Raw genomic sequence first — 17,891 nt, 5'->3', positions numbered from 1 at the left:
ATAAAAGTACTAAAAGCCAAGACTAAGATCCTTATTTTAGTGGTTGTGAGAACTTTGGCTGCCTTGAAATTGAAAAAGGTCATATTTTGCAGAGTGGTTGCATATCATATCACTGGATAATAAGAATATGCCTTTGCACGGCTGCTACAGCTTTCTGCTTACCTTTTTATGGTGGAAGAAACGTAATTTACTTGTCAGACTGGAACCTTTGATATAAATTCTTATCCTATCTTTTGAACTAGTATTTCTGAAATACTACATTATAAACAAATATCATGTTTAATTAAACAACTACTTTACTCCTAACTGAACAAGAGAGTATGATTATATTAATTTAATAGCAAGCCTTTGGCTAGAATTTAAAGAAAACATTTCAACTCAGCAAGAAATATAATTATATTAATTTAAAATTGAGCCATATGACCAGAATGTAAACAAAATATTTTAAGTTCCTGTCTTCGGGACACAAAAAATAGTTTTCTTTTAATAGAGAAAACTAATATGATTTAGAAAGTATTCATTTGCATTAAAATTTCTTCTTCAACCTACTAATCTATATGCAAAACTAAATTTAAAATTCAATTAACAATTTGCTATGATGCTAAAACCTATTTTAAACATAAACAATTGTGATTTTACCAAGAGATTCATTATTCTTTTGTATGTGACTGATTTTTTATAGCTAAAGCTTAGCAATTTTGAAATATGTTAGCTCAATTCTAATAAGAATAAAAATAAGGTGAGGTAAATTTAAGTGAATAATTAGGCATACTATACTGTATATGATTGTGTGTGTGTTTATGTGTGTATCCATAAAAATATATTTTTAAATATACAATGTACATGATTCTTTGAATTCCAGGGATTAATTTTACCTTCGGATTTCAACATATAAAATAATAGATTTACTGTAATCAGTTAAAGGCACTTGATGCTGAAGGTCAATTCATTTTTACAAATTTGTGGGAAAAAAGAAAAACCGAAAACTGGGTTCTGACCTAATCAAAGCCATAAGTTGTTTGTTAAAACATGCATTGCTAGCATCCTAATTATCTCTATTTGTGTTTGCTTAGTTAGATAAACAAATGAAACATTTCTGATCCAGATGTGACTATCTCAGCGCTGTCATTTACCTTTCAAGGATCATAGAATTTTTGCTTTTAACACATTCCCTTGAGTACCTACATGTTTTCATTATAAACCAGTAGTTGAGAAAACATGTCAGATGCTAAATTCAAAATCCACCATGCAGGAAACGTGGAGAAATGTAACAACTGTTTTGGAAGAAAATGTCTTGAAGTCAGCTTACATAAAATCTTAAATGATTTGCCAATGAATTTTAATTAACATTTACATTACACAGCTTCAAATGCTAAAATAATTTATGCATAACTACTATAGGATTGAAATTATTTTTGTCACATATGCATAAAACCTTAAGCTAAAATGTCTATGTTCTGCAATATAAAAGTTTAATGATAAAAATGTAGAATTTATAATATCGATTTAAGATCTGAAACAAAAGGAATAAAATGGTTTAAAGTCTAGAGCATTTAAAACCTTTTAATACTTAATACATGATATGAAATCTCATACAGAACATAGAGCACTCAAAGTAATAATTTTGTAGATGAATATTTAATAACTTGTATGTCCAAGTAGACTGAAAACTTCAAAATTCTTTAACAGGCTCACATTCACTAGAGTAGATGAAAATGAAAATTTTAGAATGATTCTGTAAAGGGTAAAATAATTCAAATTGTTTTCTCAGTAAATGCCACATCTTCATCAATCAACTGTTATTCTTAAATATCAAGAAAATGATTTACATAATACAAACAATATAGTCAACAAAAAGCTATATACAAAGATAGCTGATGCAAGATGACTGAAATTAAAATGCATAAGGTCAAAAATATTTCATCCCAGTTCTTCTTGTCTGTTTGTTTCTGTTTGAGAAGAAGTCTCACTCTGTCTCCCAGGCTGGAGTGCAGTGGCGAGATCCCAGCTCACTGCAACCTCCGCCTCCCGGGTTCAAGTGATTATCCTGCCTCAGACTTCTGAGTAGCTGGGACTACAGGAGCATGCCCCCATGCCTGTCTAATTTTTTTGGGGGGGCGGGGTGGGAGTTTTTAGTAGAGTCGGGGTTTCACCATGTTAGCCAGGGTGGTCTCAATCTCCTGACCTCCTGATCCGCCGCATTTGCCTTCTAAAGTGCTGGGATTACAAGTGTGAGCCACTGTGCCTGGCCTCATCCCAGTTCTTATGTGGCTACATACTTAATATATTTCTACTTAACAAAATAGTAAAATGTCATTTTCTACTATTTAATGTATATTTGCAAACATTTTATCTCACAGAATTGTTCAATTAAAAGCTATGCATTTCTAATTGAATATCTAATGTGTTTATGAACAGTCATTTAAAGTATTTATTTATTTAATACAGGCCAAAGTTGGTTAGGCTGGCATACAAACCAAAATTATGATGTTACTTTGAACTCTCTAACTTCCTTTAATTTGCAAACAGGTAATTATATGAAAAATTATAAAATGCATGCATTAAAAAGCAGTTAGAAAACAAGTATTTTATATAAGAATTAATAGTTGTTATAATCACTAGAAACAGAAGGAAGCAGAAGTATGTCTATGACTATATAATCATCTAAGGAATGTCAATCTTTTTTTTTTATTTCAGGAGGCCATAATCCTAAACAAATTAATGCAGTAATAGAAAACCAAATACCTCACATACTCACTTCTAAATGGGAGCTGAACATTGTGCACATGTGGAAACAATAGACAAGGTGTGGATGAAAAAACTACCTATGGGTGCAATGCTCACGGACTGGATGCAAAGACTCATGTCACAAACCTGCAAATGTACCCTGTACCTAAAATTGAACTTGAAAAAGTCAGTCTTTAACTTTGCTTAATAGCTAAAATGGCCATTTACAACTGTGTCTAAATATGTATCGCAAATATGTCTTTTATTAAATATGGATAATAAAGGATATTTTGATCTCTACTAAAAATATCAAAATATAATGCCAGTTTCATATATGCATATTAACTATGAGGAAATAATTAAAATAGTGATTTTTTACAAAGTAGTATTAATATAATTGAAAAGACTCTCAGTGGAAAAAAAAATCATTAAATATACACAACCAGTTTCTAACAGATTATTGATATTAATAAATAGTTTAGAGTGCTATTTGTTATTATTTGGAATTTATTAGGTAAAATGTCAAATAAGCAGGAAATATGAATCTCTTTCTTTAACCATAATGAGTAAACACAATCATGGAAACATTAAAACTCTTTCATTTGGAAAGATCCCGAGATTTCATGTGATGAAAAGTTTTTAATATAGCGAACTTTCATCAGTAAAGTAGAACTTTAGAAAAAGTGTATTTTGGAGTATCATAGCAAAGTTTACATTGTGTGTTAAGTTTAACATCACAGCAATTCTTCATAGAAAAAAATCTGAAATCTAAGGTTTTCAATCCACTTTTTTCTGAGTATTATAGTCACTTATAAATGGCAGTTAAAATTGAAAAAAAAAAAAAACACTTAAAAGCATTGACTTTTATACTTCATGCCAACAAAACAATTCACTATTTACTTATTTCACAGTTAATCTCCATGCTAAATCTGAAAGTATGCTCTCAATAACAACTATAATAAAAGAATGTTGGGATAATGACACAAGATGATAAAAGCAAGGAAATGCTCATTTAAGGATATAATCTCTGTCATATATACGAGCTTAAAGTAGAAATGAAGTAGGATAAATGCTTCACAAAAAAAGTTATTGAGAAAATTCCTATAGAACAAAGACTTATCAAAAGGTGATAGTTTCCAATCCTGTTGACAAAGATTTTCTAATACAAGGTATATTGTTCTATAAAACTGTGTGGAAATTAATTTCATAGGTAAGAGTTTCTCATCATCTTTAAGTAACTGAAAATTTAGAGAAGAATCCTAAGATTTAGTTTTATTAGGGTCAGTGTTTGGTTGATTAGCAGAAGAGAAGTAATTGCTATGTGTTCAGGGAACTCATTTTTTTCCCTTGAGATAGGGTCTCACTCTGTCACCCAAGCTGGAGTGCAGTGGCATTATCATGGCTCACTGCAGCCTTAACCTACCGTGCTCAGGCAATCCTCTTGCCTCAGCCTCCTGAGTAGCTGGGACTACAGGTGCATGCCACCATGCCTGGCTAATTTAATTTTTATTTTTTGTAGAGACATAGTCTCCATGTGTTTCTCAGGCTGATCTCAAACTCTTGGACACAAGGTATCTTACTATCTTTGCCTCCCAAAGTGCTGGGTTTACAGGTGTGAGCCACCGTGACAGCTCATTTCTTTTTCCTCCAAAATACATAGCTAAATTACATTCACAAACCTCCTTGCAGTTATGTTGGGCCACGTGATTGACTTCAAGCCAATGAGATTAAGGGATTATCCTGCTGGTTCTCCAATAAGCTTTCTTCCCTCCTTACTCAATGTTGAGTATCCACTGGATGATACCAAAGCCCTAAAGAATGGCAGAGTCACTTTCAGGTTCCTGAATGACTAAATGAGGCTGAATGAAGCAGATTCACCCCACTTTTCCCCCAACTTGCACTGGAATGTGACATGAAAGAGTAAGAAATCTTGATAGTATTAAGCCATTGAGAGAGATTTGGGAGAGTCTACAGGATTATTCATTCATTTATTTATCTCGTCCTCAAATATTATAAATGATAAAGAATTATAAAGAAAAAATGTAAGATTTGATACTTCAGAGGATGGCAAAGGTGGGACCATACTGGATCTAAATATTAAAGTAGAAATAATTTCTAGAAACTGTATGATCTCAAGTATTCTGCAACTGGTCCCTGTCAAAATTTTGCTTCCCAAATCATATCCTGAATCAACATCATCTTATTATAATAATGTTATTACTCTTAGTGATAAATGTTAAAGCATTATTTTACATTCACGTTCATACTCTGGGCACGGTGCTAAGCATTTATGTGAATTATGTATTTTAATTTTGAAGTGACCCTGTGAGGGAGTTTTAATAATATACTCTTTACACAGAGGAAATTGATGGTATAAATGTAAAGGTGATCTCACAGCAAATAAATAGGGAATCTAGGATTCCAAAGGTGTTTTTTGACTCTGTGGCCACTCTTTTAAGGTAGACAATTGCATTGTGGGTGATATTTGGTACCAATAAATTATTGCTTGAACTATGGTAACTTACTTCAATGATTCCCCTGCCCATGTAGTTGTATGTGCACTTTTCATATCACAAGAAAGGCTAACAGGAAAACCTGAAGTTGACAAATTTATTATACTCCTGGATTTGCCCCTCATAATGGATACTTTACACCCTGATTTTATCAACATGCCAAAAAAAAAAAAAATACCCTTCTATTAAAGTGGATACACAGCAAGGAAATCATAGGCTGGGTTCCATGGCTCATGCCTGTAGTTCTAGCACTTTGGGAAGCCAAAGGTGGCTGATTGTTTGAGCCCAGGAGTTCAAGGCCAGCCTGGGCAACAGGACACAACCCAATCGCAACAAAAAAATACAAAACTTAGCCAAGTGTGGTGGGGCATATCTGTAGTTCCAGCTACTCAAGCGTCTGAGGCTGGAGGATCACTTGAGACTGGGAAGTGGAGGTTGCAGTGAGCCATGATGATGCCACTGCACTTTAGCCTGGGCGACAAAATGAGAATCTGTCTCAAAAAAAAAAAAAAAAAAAAAAATGGAAAACAAAAGAAAAAGAAAGAAAAGAAGAAAAATGTTTTACCCAGAAATTAAATTATTCATTCATGACAAATAACTGTATGAGTAAAATCTCACTAAAGGCCTAGAACATTGCTCACTAAAATAGTATATTTGAAATTTGTGTGATTAGCATATTTTCTTTTAATCTTTTCTTTTCTGAGACAGGGTTTCCTTCTGTTACATGAGCCAGAGTGCAATAGTGTGATCAGCTCACTCCTACCTGAACTTCTAGGCTCAAGCAATCTTCCTTCCACAGCCTCCCAAGTAGCTAGTACTACAGGCACATGCTACTATGTCTGGCTAATTTTTGGGGGGGGGTGGCAGAGTGGGGTAGAGACAGGGTCTTGATACATTGACTAAGTTGGTCTTGAACTCCTGGCCTCATGTGATCCTCCTATCTTGGCCTCCCTAAGCGCTAGGATTACAGGCAGTAGCCACTGTACCCATCCCTGATTAATGTATTTTCTAAGCGCATAGCTACTTTGACAGCTAAATAATAATCCAGAATATTTCTTGAAAAACATGAATTCAGAATGAAAATATTTTTATGAATAGAAAATTTAATAGCATCAAGTTTAAATAGCCTGATAGGAATTCACAATCATAGTGGCCTTGTGATTCGGACTGAAGTCCAATGGAATAAAGTCCCCACCCTAGACTGTGAACCATATTTGAGCAGGGTTTTCTTATGCTGTTTCTGGCTTTCCTTTAATAGCTTTCATGGTTAAACTTCTCTGTTTCTGTAAATATGTAATACCTTCCATTAGTTTTAGTCAAAGCCTGACGGATAGGAATTAACCTGATAAAATAACTTTGCACATATTGTGCTGATTTATTTTTTGTTGATCTGCAATTTTAACAATCTAAGGGCAATCTCATTTGATGTTCTTTATTTCAAATTTCTTGCTGGTGACTTTCTCATTATAATCTATAAGGACCAACAAGAATTGAAAATAATTCCAGGATACAAGAATGTACACTGAAAAATCCTGGCTATCCACAAGAAATGAGTGAAGATAAATAACAGCAGCTGTTCTCTTTCTTTCACTTCAGGTAGAAACAGTGTGTTCACAGAATTCAGTTAATTATTACAACACACATCTTGATTACCATAGCAAAACTCTCCAAACTCTTCCTATAAGAGGTACTGTGTTTCTTTATAATGGTATCAAACTGGTACCAATGATAGGCGAGGACTGCTGCATTGGAATGAAGTAGTTCAGAATAACTAAAAGCTGATATATGGTGTTGGAGAAAGATGATGCTATATCAGTTGCACTCCATCAATAAAAAAGCTAACTTTGTTGATGCTTTATGCTGCCACAGTGCCATGAACTTCAAGAGCATTATCCAGTGGCTACAGTTTTAGTGTTCCTTTTTCCAACTAGGCAAATGCCAAGAGGAGTGCCTTCCCACAAACAAGTGTGTAGGAGATAGTAAATGCAATAAGACTAATTAATCCACTGGGTGCTTCAAAAGTGGAATGAGTCAGCCAGACAGAAACACATAATTTTATTCCTTTATTATTACTTCTTCTTTACCTGTGAAGCCAGAGGCAAGGAAGATGACCAAGAATTCAGACATGGGAGAGATCTGGATAAACTTAGGAACCTGTCTAGTAGTTTAGAGCCTGGAAGACACTGTAGGGGAATGTTGTTTTTTGTTGTTGTTGTTTGTTTGTTTTTTAATGCTGAAGTAACTTTCTCTGGAGACATGATGAGCACTGTAAAGAATGTTCCAGCTGAGTGCAGTGGCTCACGCCTATAATCCCAGCACTTTGGGAAATGATCCAAGGTGGGCAGATGAACTGAGGTCAGAAGTGTGAGACCATCCTGACCAACATGGAAAACCCCATCTCTACTAAAAATACAAAACTAGCTGGATGTGGTGGCACATGCCTGTAATCCCAGCTACTCAAGAGGCTGAGGCAGGAAAATTGTTTGAACCCAGAAGGCAGAGGTTGTGGTGAGCCAAGATCTCACCTTTGCACTCCAGCCTGGGCAACAAGAGCGAAATTCAGCCTCAAAAATAAATAAATAAAATAAAATAAAATAAAATAAAATAAAATAAAATAAAGAATGTTGTTCCTCTCCAAATGCCTTTCTTCCAGGATCCAGCTACTTTTCTTTGAGTTGGAGAACTCACACTTGAAAATCTCTGATTGATAACAGCACACTGATGAGTAGATATTAATTGATGCGAAGCTGATGATCATGCCAGCCTTCACTGTATTGACTAATGAAAAACCTCTGAAAATAACAACATGAAAAAAACAGGGAAAAAGATTATCAATTTAGAAAAGGCAAATTTTCTTAATAAGATAAACAAAGATAAAAACCAGATTACCAAAGCAAAAACAATTTTAAAGTATATTAATACTGTGTTTGTAATTTTAAAATTGTTATGGTGATTTACTATGTTGTTAAGTTCACCAAGTTTTACTTTTTTATTATAGAGTTAATTTAATTGATAGTAACATGTAGGAAATTCCATTAAAATAAGTATTGTCTATCATGTCATCCTAAAAACTTGGTAAGATATGAATAATCAAGCTATTTCAGTAAAGCAAAGAAAGGTGAACAACTCGGGCATATGTGAGCAATACGCAATGTTATCCTACAAAAAGTATGACTAAAGAAATAAAAAGGGCCCAGCGCAGTGGCTCACATCTTTGGGAGACTGAGGCAGGTGGATCCCCTGATGTTAGGAGTTTTGAGACCAGCCTGGCCAACCATGGTGACACTGACACACACACACACACACACACACACACACACACACACACACACACACATACACACAATTAGCCAGGCATGATGATGGCGGGTGCCTATAATCGCAGCTACTTGGGAGGCTGAGGCAAGAGAATAACTTGAGCCCAGGAGGTTGAGGTTGCAGTGAGCCAAGATTGCGCCACTGCTCTCCTTCCTGAAAGACAGAGCCAAACTCGAAAGAAAGAAAGAAGGAAGGAAGGAAGGAAGGGAGGGAGGGAGGAAGGGAAGGAATTTGAAAAAGAAAATTCCAAGTGAGTTTTGAAAAAAAAAAAAATCTTACAGATCCTAAACATCTAAAATTGTATTACTCTATTCAATTCTTAGCAACTGTACGACTATAAAATTTTGGAAACCAAATTCAGCAACTATATGGTTTCACTTGATTCTGCTTAATAAGTTTCCATAGTCAGCAACAAGATGAACCATAGTAATGGAGACAACTCAAAAGAAACATAAAATTCTAAAATAAAAAATATGTACACTCCAAAAACACTGAAGAAATACCTGATAAAACACTTGAAATAAGAAATCTTTGCTATCTGGCAGAACTAATGAATGGGAAATAACTCAAAGAAAAATGAAAACTTCATTTTTGTCTCCACTACTAATGAACAATATTATCTAAAAACTGTACCTTTTTTTTTTTTTTTTTTTTTTTTTTTTTTTGAGACAGGGTCTCTGTTACCTAGGCTGCAGTGGAGTGGCACAATGATAGCTCATTGCAACCTTGATTTCCAGGGCTCAAGTGATCCTCCCACCTCAGCCTCTGGAGTAGCTGGGATTACAGGAGCATGTCACCTCAAAATACTGTACTTTTGGACAGTGACTTTTCGTTAGTGGTTTTTTGAACTCTGTAACTTAACAGTATGTACGTAATAAATAAATAAGTAATGGGCCATTAAACTTTTCCTGATTACTTTCAAGAAAGAATCTCAAGCGTGATTATAATGGTGAAGAAAGCTTCCATTTTAGAGAATAATTTGTTAGTCCTATGTAATTATATTCTGAGAGACAATATTTGACTTTCAAGTCTTAAAAAGTCATTATCATGATGCTGTACTTTAGTCATGTAACTGCAAATTTGTAAGGGTTTTCTTTTCTAAAAGCATGAAATCAAAAGGAATAAAGCACTAGCCAAATTGACAATGTTTTCTTTAAATTTACGGGAAATACAGTGCCAGTAGTGCATTATTTCAGTGAGATATTTTATTAAATGGGGGTAATATGTAAAGATGAAGAAGCATTTAAGCTTTTTCAATCAGTAAAAGAAAGTGCATATATCCTGTAAATCACCTGTACTGTTTCATGCATAGCACCTGTTTTACTGCCACACATCTGTGGAAGCACAATATCAGCCAACTGTTAATCAAGGATCACTTCCCTTCAAAGTGGCTGATGATCCACTGTTAAAACAGTTTATAAAAATAACTTCTTTGAAAAGGTGCTTCAGGGTTTTCAGACACATCTTACCAGTCCTGCTAGTTTAATGCATGTTTGAAAGTTAATTTCTCATTAATATTTAAAAAAGAAATGGCTTCAGAAAAAAATTTTTAAATCCATTTTATTTTAGAAATACATTATTGGCATTATTTTCAATACAAGGAATGATAATGTCCAGGATTGGCTTTTAAAACTGTTAATGAGCCCTGGCAATGTGAAAAAGATATGGATTAGGTAGATGTAATGAGATATGATTAAAGGGTGCAGGCACTGAAGGGTGTTGGAGAAATTCTATTCAGAAAGCATATAATTAGTGTCTGATAAAAGTACTTAGTAGATAAGATTTTTGAAGAAGAAAGGTTAAGATAAACACATACTTTATGACAAACCTGCTTAATTTTTCCCCTTTGGTTCTCTTACATACTCAATATTATGTTGAAGTTTCATACATAAATAATGTTTGTCGAGTACTTGATGCAATTCTACCAGACAATTAGAGTGTTTTAATTGCCAGACAGGAGAGAAGAAAATGTGTTGAAACATCTTGTTCCGTTTTCAGTGTACATTTCTTTGTTGATTTATGTAATGTAGCTAATAATATGCAACCTACCCAGGTTTTAAACAAACAAATGAACTTCTAAAAAGCAAGCTTCCCATAAGTTGCTAAGCAACTCCAAAGGCACATCTTATTAATTTAATAAATAACATTTAGATGATGACAAATCCTTAAGGAAGATTTCTAACTTCGTTTTATAAAAAGAGAATCCAAACAGGTACCCTTCTGATTTTTCTTGTTTCTAAGGCCTCAGGGGTTGGCAAAGCTACTGGCATATTCAGAATTATATTAGTCTCACTAAGCAAAACACTTCTTTGACTGAAATTGTTGCCATAATAGAAGTTAAGACCTGGGACTCAGTGCAGCTCTCTAGACTTGGAGTTCATGCTGCGTTCCCATAACTGAGGGTTTTTCAAGCTCCAAACAACTGACATTTTGGACATGATAATTTGTCATCGTAGAGGTCTGTCCTGTGAATTTTAAGATGTTCAGCAATATACCTGTCCTGTCCTCTATCTACTAGATGTCAATAGTGGCCCCACAGGTGCTGTAACTAAAAAATGTCTCCAGACATTGTGAAAAGTCTTCCGAGGGACGGAAGGGACAAAATCATCCCAGTTGAGAACCACTGCAACTACATAATGGGTAGATATGCTAAATGCAAAAAACATATCTAGAGGTTAACTGGTGATGATATTTTGTGGTTACTCTCCATCTCTCAATGTCTAACATCCCCTGTCACTAACAATAATGAAGAATAAGGGGGCAGTACTGATTCCAGGAGTACTCTGGCTTTTGTTCTATTCAAGATTCATTCTTGATTTCATCATTTCAATATAATTTCAATTGTATAAAAATTGTGGAGAACGGACCTAATGATAGCCCAGACTATAGCCATTTTCTAGCACTATCACATTCCAGAACTGCACCAAAATCTTTTCTCCTTTTCTCTTGAAGTTTTCCCTATATTCAGTGGCTGGTTAGAATGTTCTTCTTCTTTTCTTCTTTTCTTCTTCTTTCTTCTTTCTTCTTTCTTCTTTCTTCTTTCTTCTTTCTTTCTTCTTTCTTCTTTCTTCTTTCTTCTTTCTTCTTTCTTCTTTCTTCTTTCTTCTTTCTTCTTTCTTCTTTCTTCTTTTTCTTTTTTTTTTTTTTTTTTTTTTTTTTTTTTTTTGAGATGGAGTCTGGCTCTGTCACCCAGGCTGGAGTACAGTTGCAGGATCTCGGCTCATTGTAGCCTCTGCCTCCTGGGTTCCAGCGATTCTCCTGCCTCAGCCTCCTGGGTAGCTGGGATTACAGGTGTATGCCACCAATCCTGGCTAATTTTTGTATTTTTAGTAGAGTTGAGGTTTCACCATGTTGGTCAGGCTGTCTTGAACTCCTGACCTCAGGGGATCCACTCGCCTTGGCCTCCCAAAGTGCTGGGATTACAGCCGTAAATGACCATGCCTGGCCTAGAATAATTTTTAAAATAAAACTCAATTTTAATCATGTCTTCCTCTGCTCATAGGGCCACCATGAGTCGTTATCATCTCTACTATCAAATGGAAACTCCTCTGGTCTTTAAGTTTTTGTACAATTTACCACCAAACTCCATCTCAGCAAATAGCTTTCTCATCTTATGTCCCCTTTACTCGCTCACACACAAACAGCTTGCATATTCCAATCTCCATGTGTGATATATACAGGACAAATTCGTTTCCTATAGTTTTACTAATTATTTCTTCTTCTTATCAATGTCATATTCTAGTTTAAGAATGGCAGGACTGCAATTATTGTGAGGTAATTATTTACTGAATGCCTTTAATATGCCAGACACTGAATATTGTTTAGTAGCTGTTTCTGTCAAGTTACATTTCATTATTTTGCCCAATCAGATTGTAAGTTCCCAGAGGACAGGAGCAGGTCTTATTTGTGTCCCTCTGAAATCTCTTAATAATGATGCTAATAAACACACTAGACCAGGTGCTGTGACTCATACCTATAATCCTGGCACTTTGTGAGGCTGAGGTGGGCAGATTGCCTGAGCTCAGGAATTAGAGACCAGCCTGGACAACACAGTGAAACCCCATCTCTACTAAAATACCAAAAAAAAAAAAAAAAAAAAAAAAAAAAAAAAAAAATTAGCTGGCATGGCAGGTTGTGCCTGTAATCTCAGCTACTCAGGAAGCTGAGATAGGAGAATTACTTGAACCCAGGAGGTGGAAGTTGCAGTGAGCCGAGATCCTGCCAGGGTGACAGAGTGAGACTCTGTCTCAAAAAAAAAAAAAAAAAAAAATTACTTTATATTGACTTGCAGCTATAACATTTCAAATTACTGTCATAATTACTAGCTCACTGACTATGTTTTCAGTATTTTACCGTCAATGAACATGGGTCATCAAATGCTCTAGGAACCAGACTGCTGGTTACAGAACTGGTACTCAGTAGATAATGCATTTAATACATGATGAATGACTGAATTCAGTCTCACAACTTCACAACTTTTAACTGGTTACAAAAAATTATTTTGGCATATAAAAACAGAAGTTATTGTAGAGGGCAAAAACTGAGAAATGATGCAGAAGACACAACACAGAAGTGAATTAAAGTTCACAATGGTTAAACTATAATAGAGCAGGAGCAAAAGCAAAAGAGGAATCTCAGTTTCTCCCTCAAATGCACTATGAGAATTTAAATTCATTTCAAAAGGTCTTGACCTCTTATCAAATAAAACTGTTTTAAAAGCAAAATATTGGGCAGGGTTGCTCATGCCTATAATTTTAGCACTTTGGGAGGAGGAGGCGGGAGAATTACCTGAGCTCAGGAGTTTGAGACCAGCCTGGGCAACACAGTGAAACCCTGTCTCTACTAAAATACAAAAAATTAGCCGGGCATGGTGGCACACATGTATAATCCCAGCTGCTAGGGAGGATGAGGCAGGAGAATCACTTGAACCTTTGAGGCAGAGGTTGCAGTAAGCCAAGATGGCACCACTGTATTCCAGCCTGAGTGACAGTTGATAAAACCCAGTATCTAAAAATCACAGCATTTTACCTCATATGTATAAAGAAGTTCAAGAAAATATTTTCAGGCTGGGTGCGGGTGGCTCAGGCCTGTAATTCCAACACTTTGGGAGCCCCAGGCAGGCAAATCACCTGAGGTCAGGAATTCCAGGCCAGCCTGGGCAACATAGTGAGAACCTCTTTGACAAAAAACTAGTTGGATGTGGTGGTGGGCACCTGTAACCTCAGCTACTCGGTAAGCCGAGGTAGGAGAATTACTTGAGCCTGGGAGGTGGAGGTTGAAGTGAGCCGAGATCGCACCACTGCATTCCAGCCTGGGCAACAGGGCAAGACAAACAAACAAAATAAATTCTAAAAACCTATATATATATATATGTTTTTAAAATTATATATATATATAGGAGCAGCCGGTCTGCAAGGCCTCCACCCAGATTTGCATCACTGACATGTTCTGTCTGGTTACCAGCCTGATGAAAGGAAAGGAGGGGATGCCTGTGAAGGTGACAATGGTGCGGTGGGGGGGGGGGTTGCGGGGTGGAGAGGGACCGTTTGTCATGAAGAACCCCTTTCACAACCACTGGTATCAAATGGGCACTGTCTCTTGGATTAAAAGCTGTGACCGGGATGGGAAATATGGCTTCTACACACATGTGTTCCACTTAAAGAAGTGGATAAAGAAGGTCACTGACCAGTTTGGAGAATAGAGGGGCCACTCATATTCTGGGCTCCTGGAACCAATCTAGTGAAAGAATTATTTTTGTGTTTCTAAAATTAAGGTTCCCAATAAAAGTGACTCTCAACGAGCAATATACATATTTCAACAGTCTTTAGAGATCCCCAACACCTGTTTGGGGGAGTCCCTAAATAAATAATACTTAAGTCCCTGTAAAAACCCATGTATTTATCAACTTTTCAACTAATTCAGCAAAAAACAGAAGTCAGCTGATTTGAGGACTCCTACTAACCCTAAGCACAATATGCCTGAAGACAGAATATCATTTATCCAGTAATTCCTACAACATACATTGCATGCCTACTAAGTGCAGACACTGGCCTCACCCTGGAGGAGAACAAAGAGGCCTAAATCTCAGTTGCTGTATGAATTTGTACAGTGAATTCAGAAAGGCACAAGTGATCTGAAAATCCAAAAAATAATTGTCGTCAATGGCCCTTTTCTCTCCACTTCCGGCTTTCTGCACCCTCAAATTTAAGGAAGCAAAAAAAAAAACCCTCAAGGACATTCAAGATAAAGAGAAATGAAAGAAACAAGTTAGGATCTAACCAGTCACCTGGAAGATACAGAAAACAGCTCCCAACGCTCTCCGTCATCCATGTGACTGGGCGGAAGTGCAGGAGAGCAAGGGGGCCGGAAACGCAGGGCCCGGCGCGGGGGAGGGGAAGAGTCACGGCCGCGAGGGTTGGAGACCGGAAGTACAGGCTCCCCTTGCGCGGGAGAATGTCCCCGGGCAGGGCGTGCCTCTGAAATCTCAGGCCGCACGAGGTCTCTCCGAGGTTCCTCCCACCGCAAAGCCCCATCATGATACAGAAGGCTTTTTTGCAAAATAGGGATTTCTCAGCTTTTCCGAAGAGGCTCCTAAATGTGGCTGTAACTTTGACAGGAGGTTTGTCGTGAAGGGGCGCGCTCTTTTCCCAGGGTTTTCTTAGGTGAATTGGCGTCGCCCAGACCGGACGGGGAAGAGCACGGACCCCGGGTCCTGGAGCCACGCGGGCGGGGTCGGGGCTGCTGAGCTGCCCGGAAATGCGGAGCGGCACCCCCTCCCTGAAGACTGACGGGGAAAGGGAAACGGGGTTCCGGCGGACGCGACCGCACAAAGAGGTCACTCGGGGGCACCGGAGCTCCGGTGGGGGCGCCGAAAGTGTGTCGTTGGGGCTGGCAGTGGCGTTTTTGGAAAGAGGGGCGCTTTCTGTTCGCCTCCCTCCTCCCCCGAGGCCGGGGCGGCTGGCGGCGCTCCGGGCCTCTGCGGACGCCCGAGGCTCCCGTGGCGCTCGGTCAGCGGCCGCCGGGGCAAAACGGGTGCGGGCACGGACGCAGCGGCCTCTTTTCAAATTGAGTCGCTCGGAATAAGGTGGTCTTCCGTTTTTCATCCGAGGCATAGAAAAGAAACTAGAAACTCGGAGTCTCTCTGTCTCTGCCCCAAATTAATGGTGAAATTGTCAGCCCGTCCTGAAAATGCGCTTCTCTTTCTATCTCTGTCTTTTCCTCCCTCCTCTCCCCGCAGCCTCGCCCTTCCTCTGCCTTCATCCCACACACTTCAGGAGTCCCCTACGTATTCCACAAAACCCGAAACAACCCTTTGGGCCACTTCACTCCTTCTCAGCTTTAGGTGACTGACATACATCCGAATAAAACTAGAGTTTTTTGCTGTAATTAAAACGTACCATCCCTATGTCTTCCCAAAGTGTTTGGACAGGGGACTGGTAGTCAGTAGGTCTTCACGACGTGGTTGATAAGATCACTTTTAAGCTCTCCTCCACCTGGTTGTCACTTGAGAATTCGGTTTGAGAGGAAATGGTTTTCTAGATGATTTTTTGTCTAGATGATTTTTCATCATATTAAACTTAAGAGTTTTTCTTATCCTCTAGCTCTGTGAATGTCCAAAGATGTAATACAAACTCTGCATTGATTTCCAAAGGTCTGATTTCCACAGTAGCCCTAACTCTCCGGTCCTGCCTGCAGTGCCTGCCCTCTGACATCCTGGGAATGGGAAGAAACACTGGGATCCGTGATGGCAGAACTGCGGACCCTGACAACTTCTGATTGTTGAAAGGGAGAGGGGAGAGTGGAAGAGAGGAATGGAAAGGCAAAAGAAAAAACATTTGTGTTCATTTACACATTTCCTGTGCAGAACAAAAAAGTCCCACCATCAGCAAAAGAAGTCTCTTCCTCCAAAATAGCAGCCAAAGAGGGAAAATTAGAATATGCATAAAGTCTTTCATTTTCATTCGCACAGAGCACGATTTCCAATTTCCGGCAGATTTGTATTTAAACTGCTCGATTAATCCCAATTTCAGAACAGCATTTTACTTAGCATTTTCCCAAAACTTACCTAAAGAGTTATTACTCCCTTCCCATCACCCTGTTTTGGAGCCTTCTTTTTCCCTATTCTCCAACTGCCGATAAGAATTTCATTGATAAGACTGTAACTTTATTTTTCCGGTCCATTATTTTCCTTTTAAAACTAAACTGATGCATTGGACCACACTTGAATGCAAGCTGGCTGCTGTCTGTGAAGCCGCAACTGCAAATGAGAGCCCACTGGAAAGGATGTGTTTTTGAAATGTGTATCTAAGAGAGAATAAACATGATAGGGCCAATAAACTCTTGCAGATCCTCTCCTGTCATCAAAACCTTTCCTGTTCTCCCCAGGTCATATCTTTTCACGACTAGCAATAGCTGAGATGCTTGGACAAAATCTACCCTCCAAACCTTTCCTTCCCTCACCCCTTTTAAGGAGTTTTATAGAAAATCATACAATCCTCTTCAAAGGAATATTACTCTTCTTAAATATTCAGAGTGTCAGTCCATTAAATTCCCCTACAGCCCATTACTAAAATATTTTGCTTTGCCACTTGTGCAACAGATCTGGCTGTATCTGAAATTTCCTTTGTTGGAAAAAATGTTAGTGAGCATCATTTGAATATCTTCTCTGAAATATTGTCTCTTGACTTGAGCTTACGGCTCCTACTTTTGAAACTGTGTATGTTTATTTTACTTAGTAGTAGAATGTTAAAAGAATAAAATTACTACATCTTGACTTACAGGAAAAATATATATCCTAATTCCATCCACTCCTAAATTCATCACTCTTGCACATCCCAAGACAGAAAGAACCTTTTATTTGATTCGTAATGTAATCTAAGCAAAATGTAGTGGTTCTGGCTTTCCTTCAGTGTTTATAGATCCCATGTAAACCCCAATTATGAGTAGTAAAAATTTGGAAAATACTAACATTTGTTTAGCTTTCAGTTTCTGTAAAAAAAAAAAAAAATACGTATTTGAACCATATGCAGCATGGTGTGTAATATAGGTGCATAAGCATTTAAATATGTGGGTTAAATATCTGGTTAGATAAACAGTCATTAAGATATTGGGATATAGATGCATATTAATTTTGTTAAATGGGTGCATAAACTGCATTTGTGATAGGGTCTGCATGACTTACTACCTTGAAGTAACTGCTTTTATTGTTTTCTTTCTGTCATGACAAAAGTATTACACAACTTTAGTTATGCGTTTTTCTGTTGACTTGGAGGTTCTCAGTTAAATACTATTAAAACCAAAATGTTGGGAAATAAATTCTCAAAAGCCATTCGG

At 37.4% G+C, this 17,891-nt stretch overlaps 1 protein-coding gene across 1 annotated transcript; it reads left to right on the top strand.

The window, feature by feature from the left end:
• Nucleotides 1-14,950: 14,950 nt before the first annotated feature.
• LOC141582170 (uncharacterized) lies at nucleotides 14,951-15,641 on the top strand. Its single transcript, XM_074389748.1, has one exon. The coding sequence runs from the start codon at nucleotides 15,315-15,317 to the stop codon at nucleotides 15,639-15,641; it is 327 nt and encodes a 108-aa protein (XP_074245849.1). The 5' UTR covers nucleotides 14,951-15,314.
• The last annotated feature ends 2,250 nt before the right edge of the window (nucleotides 15,642-17,891 follow it).

This window comes from Saimiri boliviensis, chromosome 2 (genome assembly GCF_048565385.1).
Source record: "Saimiri boliviensis isolate mSaiBol1 chromosome 2, mSaiBol1.pri, whole genome shotgun sequence".
NCBI classification, from domain to species: Eukaryota; Metazoa; Chordata; class Mammalia; order Primates; family Cebidae; genus Saimiri; species Saimiri boliviensis.
Note: the sequence above shows the minus strand (reverse complement) of the source record. Positions and strands in the feature narration are given on the sequence as shown.